At 32.9% G+C, this 16,344-nt stretch overlaps 1 protein-coding gene across 1 annotated transcript in view; it reads left to right on the forward strand.

Annotated features, from left to right (window-relative positions):
- Window positions 1-16,083, forward strand: part of LOC110031172 (small ribosomal subunit biogenesis GTPase RsgA) — a 16,190-nt gene extending 107 nt beyond the window's left edge. The window contains exons 2-6 of the mRNA XM_020734252.1: window positions 1-663; window positions 12,906-13,112; window positions 13,518-13,712; window positions 14,370-14,563; window positions 15,666-16,083. Of these exons, the coding sequence (XP_020589911.1) occupies window positions 34-663; window positions 12,906-13,112; window positions 13,518-13,712; window positions 14,370-14,563; window positions 15,666-15,813 (1,374 nt within the window). The 5' untranslated portion in view covers window positions 1-33 and the 3' untranslated portion in view covers window positions 15,814-16,083. The remainder of the gene's footprint in view (window positions 664-12,905; window positions 13,113-13,517; window positions 13,713-14,369; window positions 14,564-15,665) is intronic.
- The last annotated feature ends 261 nt before the right edge of the window (window positions 16,084-16,344 follow it).

Here is a 16,344-nt window from a genome sequence, read left to right on the forward strand (position 1 = left end):
TTCCTGCTGCTCTGGTGCCGATGTCCACGCCAAATGCCGCTCCTACAGCCGGCTTCCTTCCTCCGCTATCGCCTCATTCGCCATCTTCTCCCGTTATCCTCCTCCGTCCCCTTCCACCGACGAGCAGCTAATACCATCTTCTTTTCTACCGCTCGCCGCCACACCCCTAACAAGAATCTTCTCAAAGCCAGAAACGTTATTAAGGATCTCCCCTCCCTCTCCCGCTTCCTCTCACCCGAACAAAACCTGAATCTCCTCCCTGATCAGGCCACCGGCTTCGTCGCTGCCTCCCAGGCCAATTTCATGCGCGTCATCGTCGATTCCGTTGGAGACTCTGATTCCGGCGGGAGGGTAGGGACGCATTTACTTTGCGTCGTGAGAGCTCTGCTAAAGAAAATTAGGAGAAGGGTACTGGTCGGAGACAGAGTTTTGGTTGGATGGGTGGATTGGGTGGATGGAAGGGGGATGGTTTTTGATGTGTTTGAGAGGAAAACGGAGCTTATTGATCCTCCTGTTGCGAATGTGGACCATTTTCTGGTTCTTTTTTCAGTGGAGCAGCCGAAATTGGAGCCTTTTACTTTAACTCGGTTCTTGGTTGAGGCTGAATCCACTGGGATTCCGCTCACTCTTGTTTTGAACAAGTGCGAGCTTGCTAGTGAGGAGGTATGTGAAGCAAACAACATATTCGTCTGGTTTTATAATTATTTTTGCTGCGTGCTGGAATAAATTAGTACGATCTAAATTATACGATAATTATGTTATTAGATTTAGGATCTCAGATCCACACAAAATACAGTTGAAAAAAATAGTGACTTGGAAGTTTGGCCTCACAATAGTTCCATGGTTGTCGATGCAATGTTGCTTAAGTGTTGATTTGGTTCACAAGGGTAATGGAAACGGGTTTTGGCACCTCAACTGAAATTCCTTTTAGAACTTATGAACCAAGCAGTGTTTCTTAAAGCCATAAGGGGCTGCGGATTTAAGCTGGATGTATGTTAAATCCTGCCGGACAGTCATTTTGGACAAAATAAAGCAGCAAATTTGATAAATCCGGATTTCACATATTTCAGCCATAAATCCCAGATCTACTAAATCTTGCGAGGTGGATTTAGTAAATCGGTTGCTAGACAGTTTTTGGGATTTACCCATCCAGGATTTAAATCCTAATAACTTAGATCTCATACGATGACAGAGAAGTCATAAATGTTTACCAAACATGATTTGTTGTGAGTTCAATTATAGAAGAGGTGGAATAGTGTTTGGATCTAGATTCGAGCCTTTTTTGTGATGATGTGCTAAGCTCATTAATCATATCCTCTGCCTTGATGGTGTGGGGAATGATTTTCTTTAATATAATTTCCCTTCTCCTACAAATAAAATTCACATGTCACCTTGCTTTCTTTTTTCTCATCTTTTATTTATACTATGGTCTCTCCTTGTGATTCAAATGCTATTTTAAATGAACGAAAGGATGACATGACTTAACTTGTGAAGGAACCTACATCCTCAAGCAATTCTGGTGGACAGAGAGATTTGACGGTCTGTTGAGTTCATCAACAAAGATCTTGCATAAAAGGCTCTTGTAGGTGTGTGTGTGTGTGTGTGTGTAGATATATTGAAACTTCTCATTATCTTATTGATATTCTGCACATCGTTCCTAGTGTAGGTCCTTTATCTATGAATTTTTAAACCTTATTATTTTTTTATTAAACATTATGTCTCTTGAAATTAGATTGCTAGAATTTTATACAAGATTGTTTTAACTAATTTTTTGGTCAAACATGAGAATAAATTATACAAAAGTTTAGAAGTAGGCTTTTGATAGCCTTTATGGTGATCTAAAACCAAGGTTATTAAAATCGAACCGAACCAGCTGGTTGGACCAGTCGGACTATGAATCGGTAGGGTAGCCGGTCTGGACATTAGATATAACCAGATTTTGAATAATTAGAATTGGATTGGTGAAAAACCAGAGTCGAATCGGTCGATCGTTGAACTGACTGCAATTTTAAATAACCGGGGTGTTTTTTTTATTAGACTGCATTGCTTTTTTTCCATGAATGATGTGGTGGAAGGAAGGAAAGTTATTTTATATTTTTATATTAAATAACTTTTTTTCCATGAATGAAAGTTATTTTATATTTTTATTTAAAATTATTATGTATATTTGGGTTGATTACTGTTATTTTCTGTATAAAGCTAATATTTACTTTAGTTTATTTGATTTGTTGTACAAAAGAATGTGACTAATTTATATAAAAGTTGTGTGATTATTATGGAACAATAATTTAGAGGAATGTAATGTTTTGCTATATCCTCTTGCTTAAATAGTGATATTTGATATTATATGAGGAAAGGAGAGATGTGGTCGTGGCTTTCAAGTTATGTAGTTTTTTAATTAATCTTAATTTTCTCTTATCTGCATTTTAATTTAGATTATCAAATCTTGAAGAAAAGAATACAAAATACAAGATTTTAAAGAAAGATCTACTTTGTTGTGCTATAAATATGAGGTTAGTCATTCAAATATTATATACTTTTATATTTAAAATTATCGAATTTATTTTTATGTGTGCTTTATGTTTTATAATACAATTTTGATTACTTTTTAGTTAGTATTTACATGTAATATACCATTATTATGTTATTTAATTAATTTTTATATTTATTATGTAATTCGGTTCAACCATTGATTTTACTCCAGTCGAACCAATGAACCTTGAACCTTTTCTTTTTCCGGTTAATGTTCGGTCCGATTTTCACAACTGTGCCTAAAACTTTGGCATGTCTAAATCCCATCTTTTTTATGAAATATGGGTGAGAAATTGGATCTCTTGATGTAAGTGATTTTGTCTGGAATTTTTTTTTATAATCACTACAAGTTGTTCTCTTATCTAAATACAAAAAAAAAAAATCATTATTTTCCTGTGAATGTCATCATGTGTTCTAAAATTTGTCCTATCATCAAATGTATGCTTCCACTTAGACGAGTAGGATATTCAAGCTCTAAGCAGTTGTGGGAAAAAAAAGAATTGAAAAACCATCACTTTTGTAAAAATGTTTCATTGTTTAAAATGGCGTTTGAGGTTTACACCTCAAGGTGTGCCTTGAACTGAGGCTTGTGCAATTTTCGTCTAAGGCGTACGCCCTCGAGGAGTTTGAGGTAAGGGTTTCGATCAAGTTGTGCAAAAAAAGTATATTATGTTGTATGTATTTGATACAATGCCTAGTAAAATCAAAATATAATTTAAGTGATTACTTGATTTTGTTATTAATTTATTATTTTATTTTAAATTATTTTGGATTTCATATTAATTGATATTAAAAGAAAAGTACAATGAATGAAAAATATTTTAAAGTTGCAATTGAGATAGAATTAGATTTTAATGAATATGATGATTATTATGAAAATGTTGAAAGCATAGACGAAGCTACAATGGATCTTATAACATATGAAATATTTATATTTTAAGTGAATGTTTACTTTGAATCACATTTCAAACTTCTATTTTATATCGATATTTAAGATTAAGTTTTGTGATTTATATCTTTATGATAATAAATTAAATCAACATATTAATAGTTTATATCATATTTATGAATTATTTTTAATTTTTTTGAGTTTTCTCTTTCTTGAGACTTACGTCTTGCCTCATTAAGGCAAAACACATCAGTTCTCGATTTTGTTTTTTTGAATTTTAGTTTTTTCTCTAATAGACAAGGGACGCAAATTACCTGCCAATTCGTAGTCAGATTGGGTTAGTGCCCAAAAATCTTTGTTATTTTAATGATGGTAAGTTTTATTTATCATGATTTACCTGATGCATCACGTGGAAGATGCTGTATAATTGTAAATGATGAATTAGTCATGCATTCTAATAATGGCATATGATGTTTACTATTGTTAACGAGAATATCCTACAAGATTTTATTTCTGATCGACCTTTAAGATTGCTAGAATTTGAGTAGGGATGAAATTTCAAGCATAGTTTGTCTTGACAATTTTTATCATAATTTCTCAAGACGATTTGATAAGTTCGCATGTCATCTTCAAGTTTGCCTTTAACCACTTTCGTTGAGTATTTATTTCAACATAACTCTTATGTCATCTCCAAAAATATATCATTGAAGTAGTTTTGTTTTGTTAGCCATTGAAAGTTTACTCTTTTGAAGTAGGTGGAGAACCTAATCGGTCTATCATTCAAGGCCCTTTGTAGGGTTTTTTTAAGGTGGTGGTTTTTTCAACGGTTGCTCCCTAGGAAAGGTGGAATTGATCCAACTTGATATTAAGGAACTTGAATGGCGTTGTCTTTCTAGAGAAAGGTATTTGTGAAGGTTTGAGTGGTGAAACTAATTTGAGCTAGTAACCATGAATCTTAATCTGTCCCACCCCTTTGAAGAGATATGTGGTGTCGATTCAACCTAACGCCTGGATTTTAGAATAGGTTGCCTTTTGAAGTTTATAAAGAGATTCGCCCCTATCAATGGTTGAATTGATCCAATTTGATACCCAATATTCTTAGGATTTGACTTCCAATCAAAAGGTTATTTAGTTTCCATGTCAAGGGGTGAGTGATTTTTTTTTGGTGAAGTAATGTCATATCTTCTACCCTTTAGAAATCTTTTTTCTGCATTGAGCATCTTCCTATAGCATAATCCTCGATAAAATCCTCCTATGGGTTTTGAGTAGGCAAAAGCCCTATCACTCGACTTTGTGCTCCTTGAGATTTACTTAATGGGAACCCTCTCAATGCATTCTGTTATTAGAGTTTGCTCAATCACCCAATGAAGAGCTTTTCATGATGAATTTTAACTAGTGAGAATCCTATCACAACACTTGTGCTGAGCACTGCTTGAGTTTTTTTTATCATTATTTGGGAGCTCATAAAAAATACTCCTATGGGAGGTTGATGATGTTTGCTAGTAAGAAAAAATGGAAATGAGGAGTTTGAGTAAAATAATTTTTAAGAGAGAAATAAGAGAGATTTAGGGAATAATTTCTTATTTCATTTCAAGCTAAACTCTTAAAAAATTCTTTTTCTACTTATAGAAAATATGAATATACTGAATTCAAATGAAATAATCTTATCTAGATTGACTAGCATCCTAAATAATTTACATTTAAAGCGTTTATTAGTATTTTTATCAAATGGACAATTCAACTTCCAAAATAACTTATTATTCAATTTATTGGCCTTATTGTGAGCACTTCTTGAGGTTGAGCTTTTTGTATCATTAATTGGGAGCTTATAAAAAAATTCCCCATGTGTGGGAGGTTGATCTTGTTTGCTAGTAAGGAAAATGGGAGGAGTTCGGGTACAATGATTTTCAAGAGAGAAATAAGAGAGACTTAAACTCTTATATTATTCTTATCCTATTTATAGAAAATATGAATATATTGAATTCAAAAGAAAATAATCTTATCTTGGACTACTATCCTAATTAACATATATTTAAAATTCTTTTAGTTATTTTCATCATATGGATAATTCAACCTAATTGAAAGGAAAAAAATATAAATCATAAAATAAATCCCATTAATGAGATCATTATTGCCTTATTTTAATTTGGACCTAAAGTAAGTTTATTTCCTTTATTGGGCTTTCTGTACTACATCAATGCCCATGGTTCCAAAGAAATGTCATAAATGTGGTTCTTATTTGGTAGATTTGACACTCTTCATCAACTCATCATGTTTTGCTTTAAGAGGCTTCAGTTATGGTTGATTTATCTAGTGAATAAGTCATACACCCTTAAAGGACCTATATAAATTTCATCAGCAATGATTTATTCAACTTTATTAATTGGCGCTATTAAGTTTGGTGGAAGTACTTGAACAACGTCATTATTCGTTGATGTAGAATCTTCACTACCATAAATTTCACCAGTTGGCTCTAGAGGTTTGAAAGTTCCTGAATAAGGTATTAGATATTGAATATTAAGTACGGGACTGGAATTAAATTCATGAAACAAAACAAATAAATTAGAATTTGAACTCAAATTTCTAAAAATTTTGAAAGGGCTAAAAGTACTTGCATTTAGCTTTTTAAATGTACAAAAGAAATATGTTCTGGCTCAATCTGATTAAGCTTAATATCACCTTACTTAAATTTATGCTTTCGTTTTTTAAACATCAGCTATTATTTTATAGTTTGCATTTTGCCAAGTAATTTGTTACTTAATTTGGCACAATGTTTTTTTCTATGCTCAACAAAAGTTGCACAAGATTGAGAATATAATGTATATTGGGATGATGACATGAGGTCTATAGATTTTCTTATGACTCATATCATAAAAAATTGAAAATTTTTTAGTAGTGCTGTAGACAAAAACTCCTCATCAGAAAGCATTGGATCCCATGTAGCTAAACAATCATTAACCAAACATCAAATTAAATTTCTTAAACGTCTATTTGAAACTTTATTTTGTCCCTCAATTTGTACATATAAGGCAAATTAAAATTTTAAGTATTATCAAATATCTGCTATAAAATTCTCAAAAAATGCCATGCAATCTAATATTTTCTTTGAATAATATCTTTCAATCTGTTAAGCATAAGGAGTCTTACAGTAAAGAATAAAATATGTTATCTTATAGATTATATTTACCATTGCAAAGACCTAGTCATGTCCCTGGGTGGTTCCAAGTAAACTTGGAATGTTATTCATCCTCAACTCAATCAAAAGAGCATTTAGAACATGAAAGGGTGTGCAAAGACCAGAAGGTTATTCAATAATCTTGCTTAACTGAGAAGTTTAAAAAATAAAATGATTGTAATCACTTTTTTATGCCAATGAGATTTTAATAAGACGAATGTGATAGTTTTATCCCATTCATGGTGCCAAATTAAGCTAATTCCTAAATCAAAATTTCACCAAGTGAAGTGCTTGGAACACATAACAAATATTCCTTAAAATGATCCGTTTGTAACTGAAAATTCAAATGCAAATTTGGGTGTATTTTCTTTCATGAAGTAGAATATAGAAAGTAAATCAAGAGAAAGAATATTCTTATTCTTCAATCTATCAAATATATGTATTTTAATAGACATAAGACTCAATACAAGATGCATACGACTCAAGGTGCCAACTATCTATTTATAAAACATCTATCTGATTTGAACCATAAAAGTGAATTCTTGAAAATAAATAATCCGCTTGGCGTGCTAGAAATAATTTTTTGTTCGGATTGAATGTATTTCAAATAGTTGTATTTAAAATATACATTAGACTCCGTTTTAACAGGTAGTATCTCTAGTGCTTGTATTTGAATTAAAGCTATAAAAATCATGAGTGTTGGGTTTTTTTTTTTTGTGGTAAATATTTGGTTGAAGTATGTTACTAGTTGACCTTAACTTATAACACATCAAATGTCAGCACCAAAGGCATCACTTCCAATGATGGAATTTCAAGTTTAAAAAATAAAATGATTGTAATATTTTTTATGCCAATGAGATTTTAATGAGACTAATGTGATAGTTTTAACTCATTCATGGTGCCCAATTAGGCTAATTCCCAAATCGAAATTTCACGAAGTGATGTGTTGGAAACACATAACAATTATTCCTTATAAAGATCCATTTGTAACTCAAAATTCAAATGCTAATTTGGGTGTATTTTCTTTTGTGGAGTAGAATTTAGAAAGAAAATCAAGCGAAAGAATGTACTCAGTCTTCAGTCTATCAAATATATGTATTTTAATAGACATAACACTCAATAAAAAATGCATGCAACTCAAGGTGGCAACTATCTATTTATAAACACCTACCCGATTTGAACCATAAAAGTGAATTCTTGAAGATATATAACCCACTTGCCGTGCTAAAAATTTTTTGTGGGATTGGATTTTCAAATATTTGTGACTAAAATGCACTTTAAACTCCTTTTTCACAGGTAATATCTCTAATGCTTGTATCTGAATTAAAGCAAAAAAGATTAATGTTTTATTTATTTATTTAACAGTAGTAGTAGACGTAGTTAATTTTTTGTTGAATTATGTTACTAATCGACTTTAACTTAAAAAAACTTCCAATGTCAACATCAAAGGCATCATTTCCAAGGAAGGAGAAAAAATAAATCGATTGTAGTAACTTTTTATGCCAATGAGATATTAATGAGACTAATGATATTCTTTTATCTGATTCATGGTGCCAAATTTGGCTAATTCGCAAAACAAAATTTCACAAAGTGAAATGCGAGAAACACATAACAAATTTTACTTAAAAAGATAAATTAGTAACTCAAAATTCATAGGCAAATTTGGGTGTGTTTTCTTTCATGGAATAGAATATAGTAAGAAAATAATGAGAAATAATATATTCATTCTTCAATCTATCAAATATATGTATTTTAAGAGACATAAGACTCAATACAAAATACATGCGACTCAAGGTGCCAACTATCTATTTATAAGTTCCTACCTGACTTAAACCATAAAAGTGAATTCTTAAAGATATATAACCAACTTCGTGTGCTAGAAGTAATTTTTGGTTGGAATTGAATGTATTTTAAATACTTTTGATTAAAATTTAGCATAAACTACTTTTTTATAGGTAATATCTCTAGTGCTTGTATTTGAAGGAAAAAAAATCATGATTGTTGTTTTTTTTATTATTTATTCTTTTTATAGTTGTCAATTTTTTGTGAAGTATGCTATTGGCCAATCTTAACAATGTCATTATCAAAGGCATCACAAGATACCTCAAAACCTTTGAAAGCTAAATAATTTAAGAATTTGGAGGAAAAACATCAATTCCTTCATAAAAGCTCTTTGTGTCAAGGTGGCTAAGACAACATGTTTTATTAATTCAATCAATAAAACCATAATTTTGCTAAACCCCCTTAATGAATCTACCATAAAAAATTACCAACTCATTAAAACTATGTACATCATTTATCGATTTAGGTTGATGCTAATTTATGATTTTTTAATCTTAATATCATTTGCAGAAACCCTATTGGCATAAATAAAAAAACATTAGAAAATGTCTTTAGGCTATATAAATAAGCACTTTTTTAAGTTGAAAAAGATTTTTTTTTGTACAAAAGGTTGATAAAACTAAGTGGCAAAAATAATTTCTCAGGAATGTTAAAGGCGATTATATCGTTTAAATACATAGTAAGATATTGTTTATGTATGGATGGAGGATTGGCCATTGCCCTTATAAAGTTATTTAAATCATTTGAAAAACTAAACTGCGTGACTAGTCATTTAACTAATCTATTGGGCACATTAATCATATTTTATTCTAATCCTTAATTTTAAGATAATTTGGTAATATCAATATCTAGGATAAATCTTTGAATTATTATTTTGATCTATTAACTACATACAATTTATCATCCATCCAATCAAAGAATAAGAAACCTATGGTGAATAATTGTCTTTTTAATAAATTTACTATTAACACAAATTATTTTAATAGTTCCACTTTTAATACTCATATACCATGATCTACCCTTTTTTAGAAGTAAGAACAATTGGAATAGCATCAAGTCTAAGGTTTTCCCAAATGAAGGTTTTTTCACAATATCTCATTTATCTAGCATTTTTGTACAATATGTTTGATGTATGCTAGAAAATTCGCGACGGTAGAATAATAGATTTTCGTCTTAGTATTGTACGAGAATTCAATGCTCACTCAGAGGAAAGAAACAACTAGTAGAGACAACAAAAGTTATTGTGTAGAAAACTCGTAAAGGGAAAAATCATGGGGTCTAGCCCAACCGAAGAAATCTACTGAAAATTAATGTTTACAATTACAACCCCTTGTCTCACATACAGGAAAGAGTTACATAGTCTCTTTAGTTACAACTTCGGTGCACAGATGAACTTATTGTAAGAAGTGGGCAGTGGCCAATAATGATTGACAACGACCTACGAGTGGTGGGCAGCAGCGGTCGCCGACGATCGGCGGCGAGGTGATGTTGGACTCCAGCTCATTTTCTAAGCTTCAAGCTCTCCTCCCTTATTCTCATAAGAGAGGTGGGGCTCTATTTATAGAGTCTTGGTTGCAATTAATGAAAAAATACGAAACACTCTGATCGGACGACCCAGCGAGTTTCTCTTGATCAGACAATATTTGATGGACATTTGAGGGTCTTAACAATGCCAAAATTGAGTGATTTTGGACTCTTTGGATTCTTCTTATTGAGACGCTCGATTTGACCATGCGCCCATACGATTGGGATGCTTTTAAAAGTGTTTTAATGACTTCATTTGAGCTTGATTTGAATATGCTTTGATCAATTTTGGTGTCATTGGGTTTGTTTCGTCGAGTCAGTCAGTTTGACTATAAGTTTGTTGAAATCGAAGTTTTGGATGACTCTTAATCAAATTTTAAATGTTTTTTGCTCAAAAAGTTATGTTTAGATGCATGTCATGCATTGAGATTCATGTCTGATGATGAGAATTTGTTAGTGGTGTATCCGTTTCCCCCCTATTTTCTAGCAAGATCAACTCCGTTTTCTGAAAATATCAATATCTATCGACAAGATGAATTCAACAAGCCCAAGATTGTTGAATTCTGTCATCGTTAAGACCCTCAAATGTCCATCTAACACCGTTTGATCGTAAGAAATCCTGGCCGTCAAATCAGAGTGTTTCATATTCCTTCATTAATTGTGACCAGGACTATAAATAGAGCCTCACCTCTCTCATAAGAAAGAAGAGAAGAGCTTGAAGCATGAAGAAGAGCTTGAAGCTTAGAAAATGAGCTGAAGTTTAACATCACCTCGTCCTTGTTCGCCAGTATTTGACTGCCACCTACCACCAGTCGCCGACCACCACTTGCAGGCTACCGCCAATCATCATCGACCACCACCTACTTACAAAAAGTTCATCTGTGCACCAACATTGTAACTTAAGAGACTGTGTAACCCTTTCCTTCCTGTGAGACAAGGAATTGAAACTATAATCATCAATTTCTAGTCGTTCTCTTCGGTTGGGCTAGGTCCCAGGGTTTTCCCTTTACGGTTTTGTATGTAAAAACTTCTGTTGTCTTTATTATTTATTTATTTCATCTGAGTGTGTTGAATTCTCGTGCAACATTAAGATGATTACTCTACCGTCGCAAATTTTCTAGCATGCATCAAATGCTTTTAAGGGTTCTTGTGATAGTGAGATAGATTTGGTAAATGAGGATTGAGCACCAAAAGTATAGTAGTTTGGAGAAGTTTTAAACTTAAAAAATTACCGCAATCAACAAGTACTATCTATAGGTTACTAGTTTGCTCGTATGGCGGTCCATGTTATTGGGAAAAGAGAAGGGGAGGGGGAGGGTATGATAAGCCCAATCTAATTGGTTTGTTATGAGCTCCATTAGGCATAGCTGTACCATATTTGGCATACTGTTTTCAATTGGTTCAACCTTTAAAGTCTTCAATCATTTTGAGCTCTCATGCGATTGATCAAATCAATTTAGGAATTACATTTTAGTAAATCAAAATTTTCAAAATTTTTTTATTAGGGTTTTTTTAGGACACGACAGTAGATGAACTATGATAGTGGCTTAGCGACAATGACAAATGAAGTTAGGAGTGTTGGATCTAGGGACGGTTATAGGAATTGGTTGCTTGAGCAGTGAGCGACATAAGAATCGGCGGGGACAATTTTGTGATGTTCATAGAAAAAAATATGAGATGCAAATGTGCCTAAGGTTGGTGGTGCTTATGTTGGAGGCTTTGAAGACGAGTGTCAACATTCATAACTTCAGGGACAAGATCTCTATGATATTGTGATGCTCGGGAATGAGACTTCATTTAAGTTTGATCTATTTTGAATTCACTTAATTTCGGTGAATTCATAATACTAAGAATGATATATTGGTAGAGTTTCATTTTCCCGAAAAAATTAAAAAATTAAAACTCCATGCAATACACTCAGAATACTCTCAACCCAACAACATCTAGATTTCCTTAAATAATTGTTAGAGAAGAATGACTCACCGGTCACAATAAGGTTTAGTTTAGAAGAACAAAAATTTGAAGAAGTTTTAACTACAAAACTTACTACAATCAAACAAGGACTATGAGGCCGCTTGCGTGTACCTATGTTGGCTGATGCATGGTAAAGTGGAGGGGAAAGGGAAGGGGTTACTATTTCAGTTTGTTTGCTCTAGTATGAGCTAGATCAGCCTTATTCAAGCCAATATTAGCCTATCTGGGACTATTTTCATCTGTTCCAGCCTTTAAAACCTTCAATTAGTTGTTTTGAGCTTCTGATGTTTCTCTGCAGTTGATCAAATCAGTTTGGGCTCAATAGAGCACTGATTCAGTCAATTTAAGTTAAATCGGATTCTGTTTTGCTTTTTTGTGTTGCCTCGTGATTTGTGTTTCATGTCACAAATTTAAATTGATTAGGGATTTGCATGATAATAGGAGCTTTAATTGGCTATGTTTCTACTGCTTTTTAAGTAAGTGATCGCCTCTACAGCTCCTCAATGGCCTCTAATTTTTCTGCCAGTATATTACCAATCACATGTGTGGCACTTGCTGCCCGGTAGGTCGGTTTAATCATTTTCCTTGGCTAAGTTATCTTAACGGACTATAATCAATTACCTTATTCCATTTTTTTTTAATTTGGATTATCCAAGGAATCTCGTTGAAGCCACATGAAATTCTTATTGCAATTATTTACAATTTGTGTCTTAATGCAGTCTATTGTCAGTTTCTTGTTTATTTTTTGTGCTTATTTGCAAGCCGGATGCTGGTCTTTCATCTTATCCCGACTTTTTCTGCCATGATTGTCACCTATATCTTGTCCTTCAGGTCAGCTGATAATGTTTTTGCAAGTTTAGAAAATTGACTATTTCTAGAACATTTTTAATAAAAAAAAATATTTTCATTCCTGCCCATTGCTTTTCATTCATTTTCCATTAGATTTGATGCTGGTAAGTTCTAATGCAGACATTATCGGCATGGAAAGATAGGCTTTGCACATGGGGCTACGAACCACTGTTTTGTAGCGTAGAAAGCAAAAGCGGATTGACTTTTCTTGAAGATATCCTGAAAGGAAGAACAACAGTTGTTGTTGGACCAAGTGGAGTTGGCAAGTCCAGCCTCATCAATTTTTTGAGAAGTGACCAACATATTGAGGAAATTAGTGATATTTATGTGAGTGGTTGTACCTGCTATCTCCCTATTAAAAGTTCTATTTTTTCTGATCGTTTATATTCTTTAGTAAACTTTGCATTGTCTGAATATTTTTCTTAGCCAATGCTTGGCTGCAGCCTAGATTTGCATTAAATAGGATTTATTAAATTCAATGAAATCGAGCTCGTGAACGGCGACGGAGTAAATCTTCGTCGCAAGTGGATTTATTAAATCCGGATTTACGTCGTAACACAGATGGGCCACGAGAAAAGAAGATTTAATAAAGCATTGGATTTAATTTTAATTTTTTTTATGTTTGGCTAGATTTAATTTAAATCCATTACTAATTCTTATTAATAGTATGCTACCGAACATCGCCTTAATTTTAGAGTGTATAGACTTACTCATTTAACACATCCTTTTTAGGGTGAAGGTGTTAAGTGGCTTGGAGACCAGAGAGTTGCTGAAGTGTCGAAGAAAAGTGGTCAGGGAAGACACACAACTCGGCATGTTTCCTTACTTCCGCTCGTAGGAGGAGGTTATGTTGCAGATACACCTGGCTTTAACCAGCCTAGCCTTTTGAAAGTAACCAAAAAGACACTTGCAGAAGCTTTTCCAGAGGTTTGCTTTATTAACATGATTATTATGGGTGTTTGCATTTCTTATTTTTTTCATAGGGTTTGGGATGGTTGCAACTATCTATGCTAGTGATTGTAGAAGTGTTGGAAATTTTAATTATTTCGAAATTCTGTTGTGTTTATTATGGATTTTTTTCTTTTGAAAAATCAAACAACTTCTGCAATCAAACTAGCAGATATGGTCATAAAAAGTTGCTTCCGCTGCAAAAGGTTGTTAGAAGTAGCAAGAAAACTATGGACAGTGACGGTTGTCTATCAAGCCAAGCATTATGAAAGTCGCCCCAATCAGACCTTTAGGAGCCGTTTGGGGTCGCTTTTGATTTTGATTTTTCTTAAATTTTCACATGAAATAAAACATGTTTGGTATAATATAACATAATTAATTATATTTCAAAATACTCAAACTATTTTTTAGATTTTTTGAATGTTTTAAAGCAAGCTAATTTGTTTTTGAAAAAATAAAAATAAAAACATCCAAAAAATGCATTAAACAAACATAATTTTAGAAGAAAAGCAAAGCAAGAACAAAAAAACAAAATGCAAAAGTGATCCTAAACAGGCCCTTATTTATCATACTTTGAATTGCTTCTATAATTGAATAGTTCCCGCTTTCTAATTATTCTCTTCTTTGCTTTTTCAGTTGAGGCAAATGCTGAGAGATAGTGAGCCTGCAAGTTGCTCATTCAGTGATTGCTTACATGTGGGTGAACCGGGATGCGTTGTGAAAGGAGACTGGGAACGATATCCATACTACCTTCAGTTGCTAGATGAAATCAAGATCAGAGAACAGATCCAGCTCCGGACATTTGGAACGAAGAGGGAAGGTGATGTCAGGTATGGTGGTAGACAGGATAGCTATTCTGGCAAATATATCATGAATGTTATGGGCATGCTTGTTTTTAAGAGATTGGATAGAATGTAAATTCATTTTATTTCGTAGTTTTATTTTTTGTGTTTGGTTCTAGTGTAATTCTTAGGTAATTAGATTTATTGAGTAAATACTTTCACATGCATTTTCCAATGACAAATTCTTACATTATTCGGTGAAAAATGGGAAGAGAAATTTATTGGATCGGCAATAAGGCTCATTAATGAGACGAAAGCTCCTCGTTGTTGTTGTTGTAGCACTAAGGCTCACTAATCCCCTCGTAACAATGTTTCTCTTCATTGAAACAAGTAAGAAAAAAGTAAAATCAATTTTTTGTCCAAACAAGCGCGTCAAAGCTTGTTTTAGTTACTTTTTCATTTTTATCTCCGTTTTTTTTCCATTTCCTCTTTATCAATTTCTTAAAACCATGAAGAGCCTATGTGACCATTAGTGACCAAAAGGCTGAAATGTTGATATAGTGACGTACCTTGTTTCCTGATGCACAGTTTAGTGACATACCTTGTTTCCTGATGCACAGTTTTTTGTTTAGATTTTTATTATGTTCTGATGGATCTTTGTAGGGCACAGTTAATAAACTTGCCCATCTGATAACATGAGCAGAGTTTTTTGTTTAGATTTTTATTATGTTCTGATGGATCTGATAACATGAGCAGAGCGCCAGTATCCATTTAAAAGTTTCCTATATTTTTTGACTTCTTATACAAATTTACATACATACAACAAAATTCTTAAGCATTTACATATTTAACACTAAGTTCAATATTTACATTGATGACACTGGTGTCATAAACTCATGCATGAAAAGTTGTTTTCCACTTTTAAGAAGTTAGTACTCGTGGTATATTTGATGACATATTGAAGATGAGTGTGATGCATGTACATATGAAAGTTCAGATGTTATGTAATTATGTAAGAATTTTGTGGTATATATTTAAATGTCTCCTTCAACTTTTTAGTCTTATTAGTTAATTTCCTTTTCTTTTAACGCTTTGAATTTTGAAGCTGCTATGGAAACAGAAGGATGATGAATCAATATTTCTTTGGCAGGTACAAGGTGGGTGATATGGGCATCATACAACCTGAGCCTCGACTCGAACCTAAGAAGCACCGGCGGATTTCAAGGAAGCGTCTCAATCAATCAATACTTGATGAACTTGACGAGATAGATGAGGATTGGGATGAAATAGCAAGGTGAGATTAGCTTTAGAGTTATATATAGGTCATTTGCATGGCAAAGTATTGAACAATATATGAGATTATTGGCTTCAATTAGTAATTTCCCTGTTAAAATAAGTTTCTATAGCTCTGTACATATTTTGTTATAAGATTCATCTTGCTTGACATCATTCATGATCGAGAAATGTCAGTTCCTATTAGTGTTGTTAAAAGCTTTCTGAAACTGTTTTTGGCGTGTAAAATTGAGCCAATGAAACATGATTGTGGATGTCAAAACCGGGTTCTCCCAAAATTTTAATTTTTTTTTTATTATTTTAGTGAATGTCAATGTTCAGTCTGGCAATACTAGGGGAGAGGGTGACTTGTGTGTCCGTTGATAGATATGCTACCAATTCAGACTCAAACAATCAAACATGTGGAAGACTAAACATTTACATCATGTGTAACCATATAGGTACATGAAAGTGCATAAGATGTATGATGCGAATATAATAGTGTTCAAGTTGTACGGATAAAAGTAATGATATTACACTTGTTGACCCACTGAAAA

This window comes from Phalaenopsis equestris, unplaced genomic scaffold, assembly GCF_001263595.1.
Source record: "Phalaenopsis equestris unplaced genomic scaffold, ASM126359v1 Scaffold000781, whole genome shotgun sequence".
In the NCBI taxonomy this organism is placed as follows: Eukaryota; Viridiplantae; Streptophyta; class Magnoliopsida; order Asparagales; family Orchidaceae; genus Phalaenopsis; species Phalaenopsis equestris.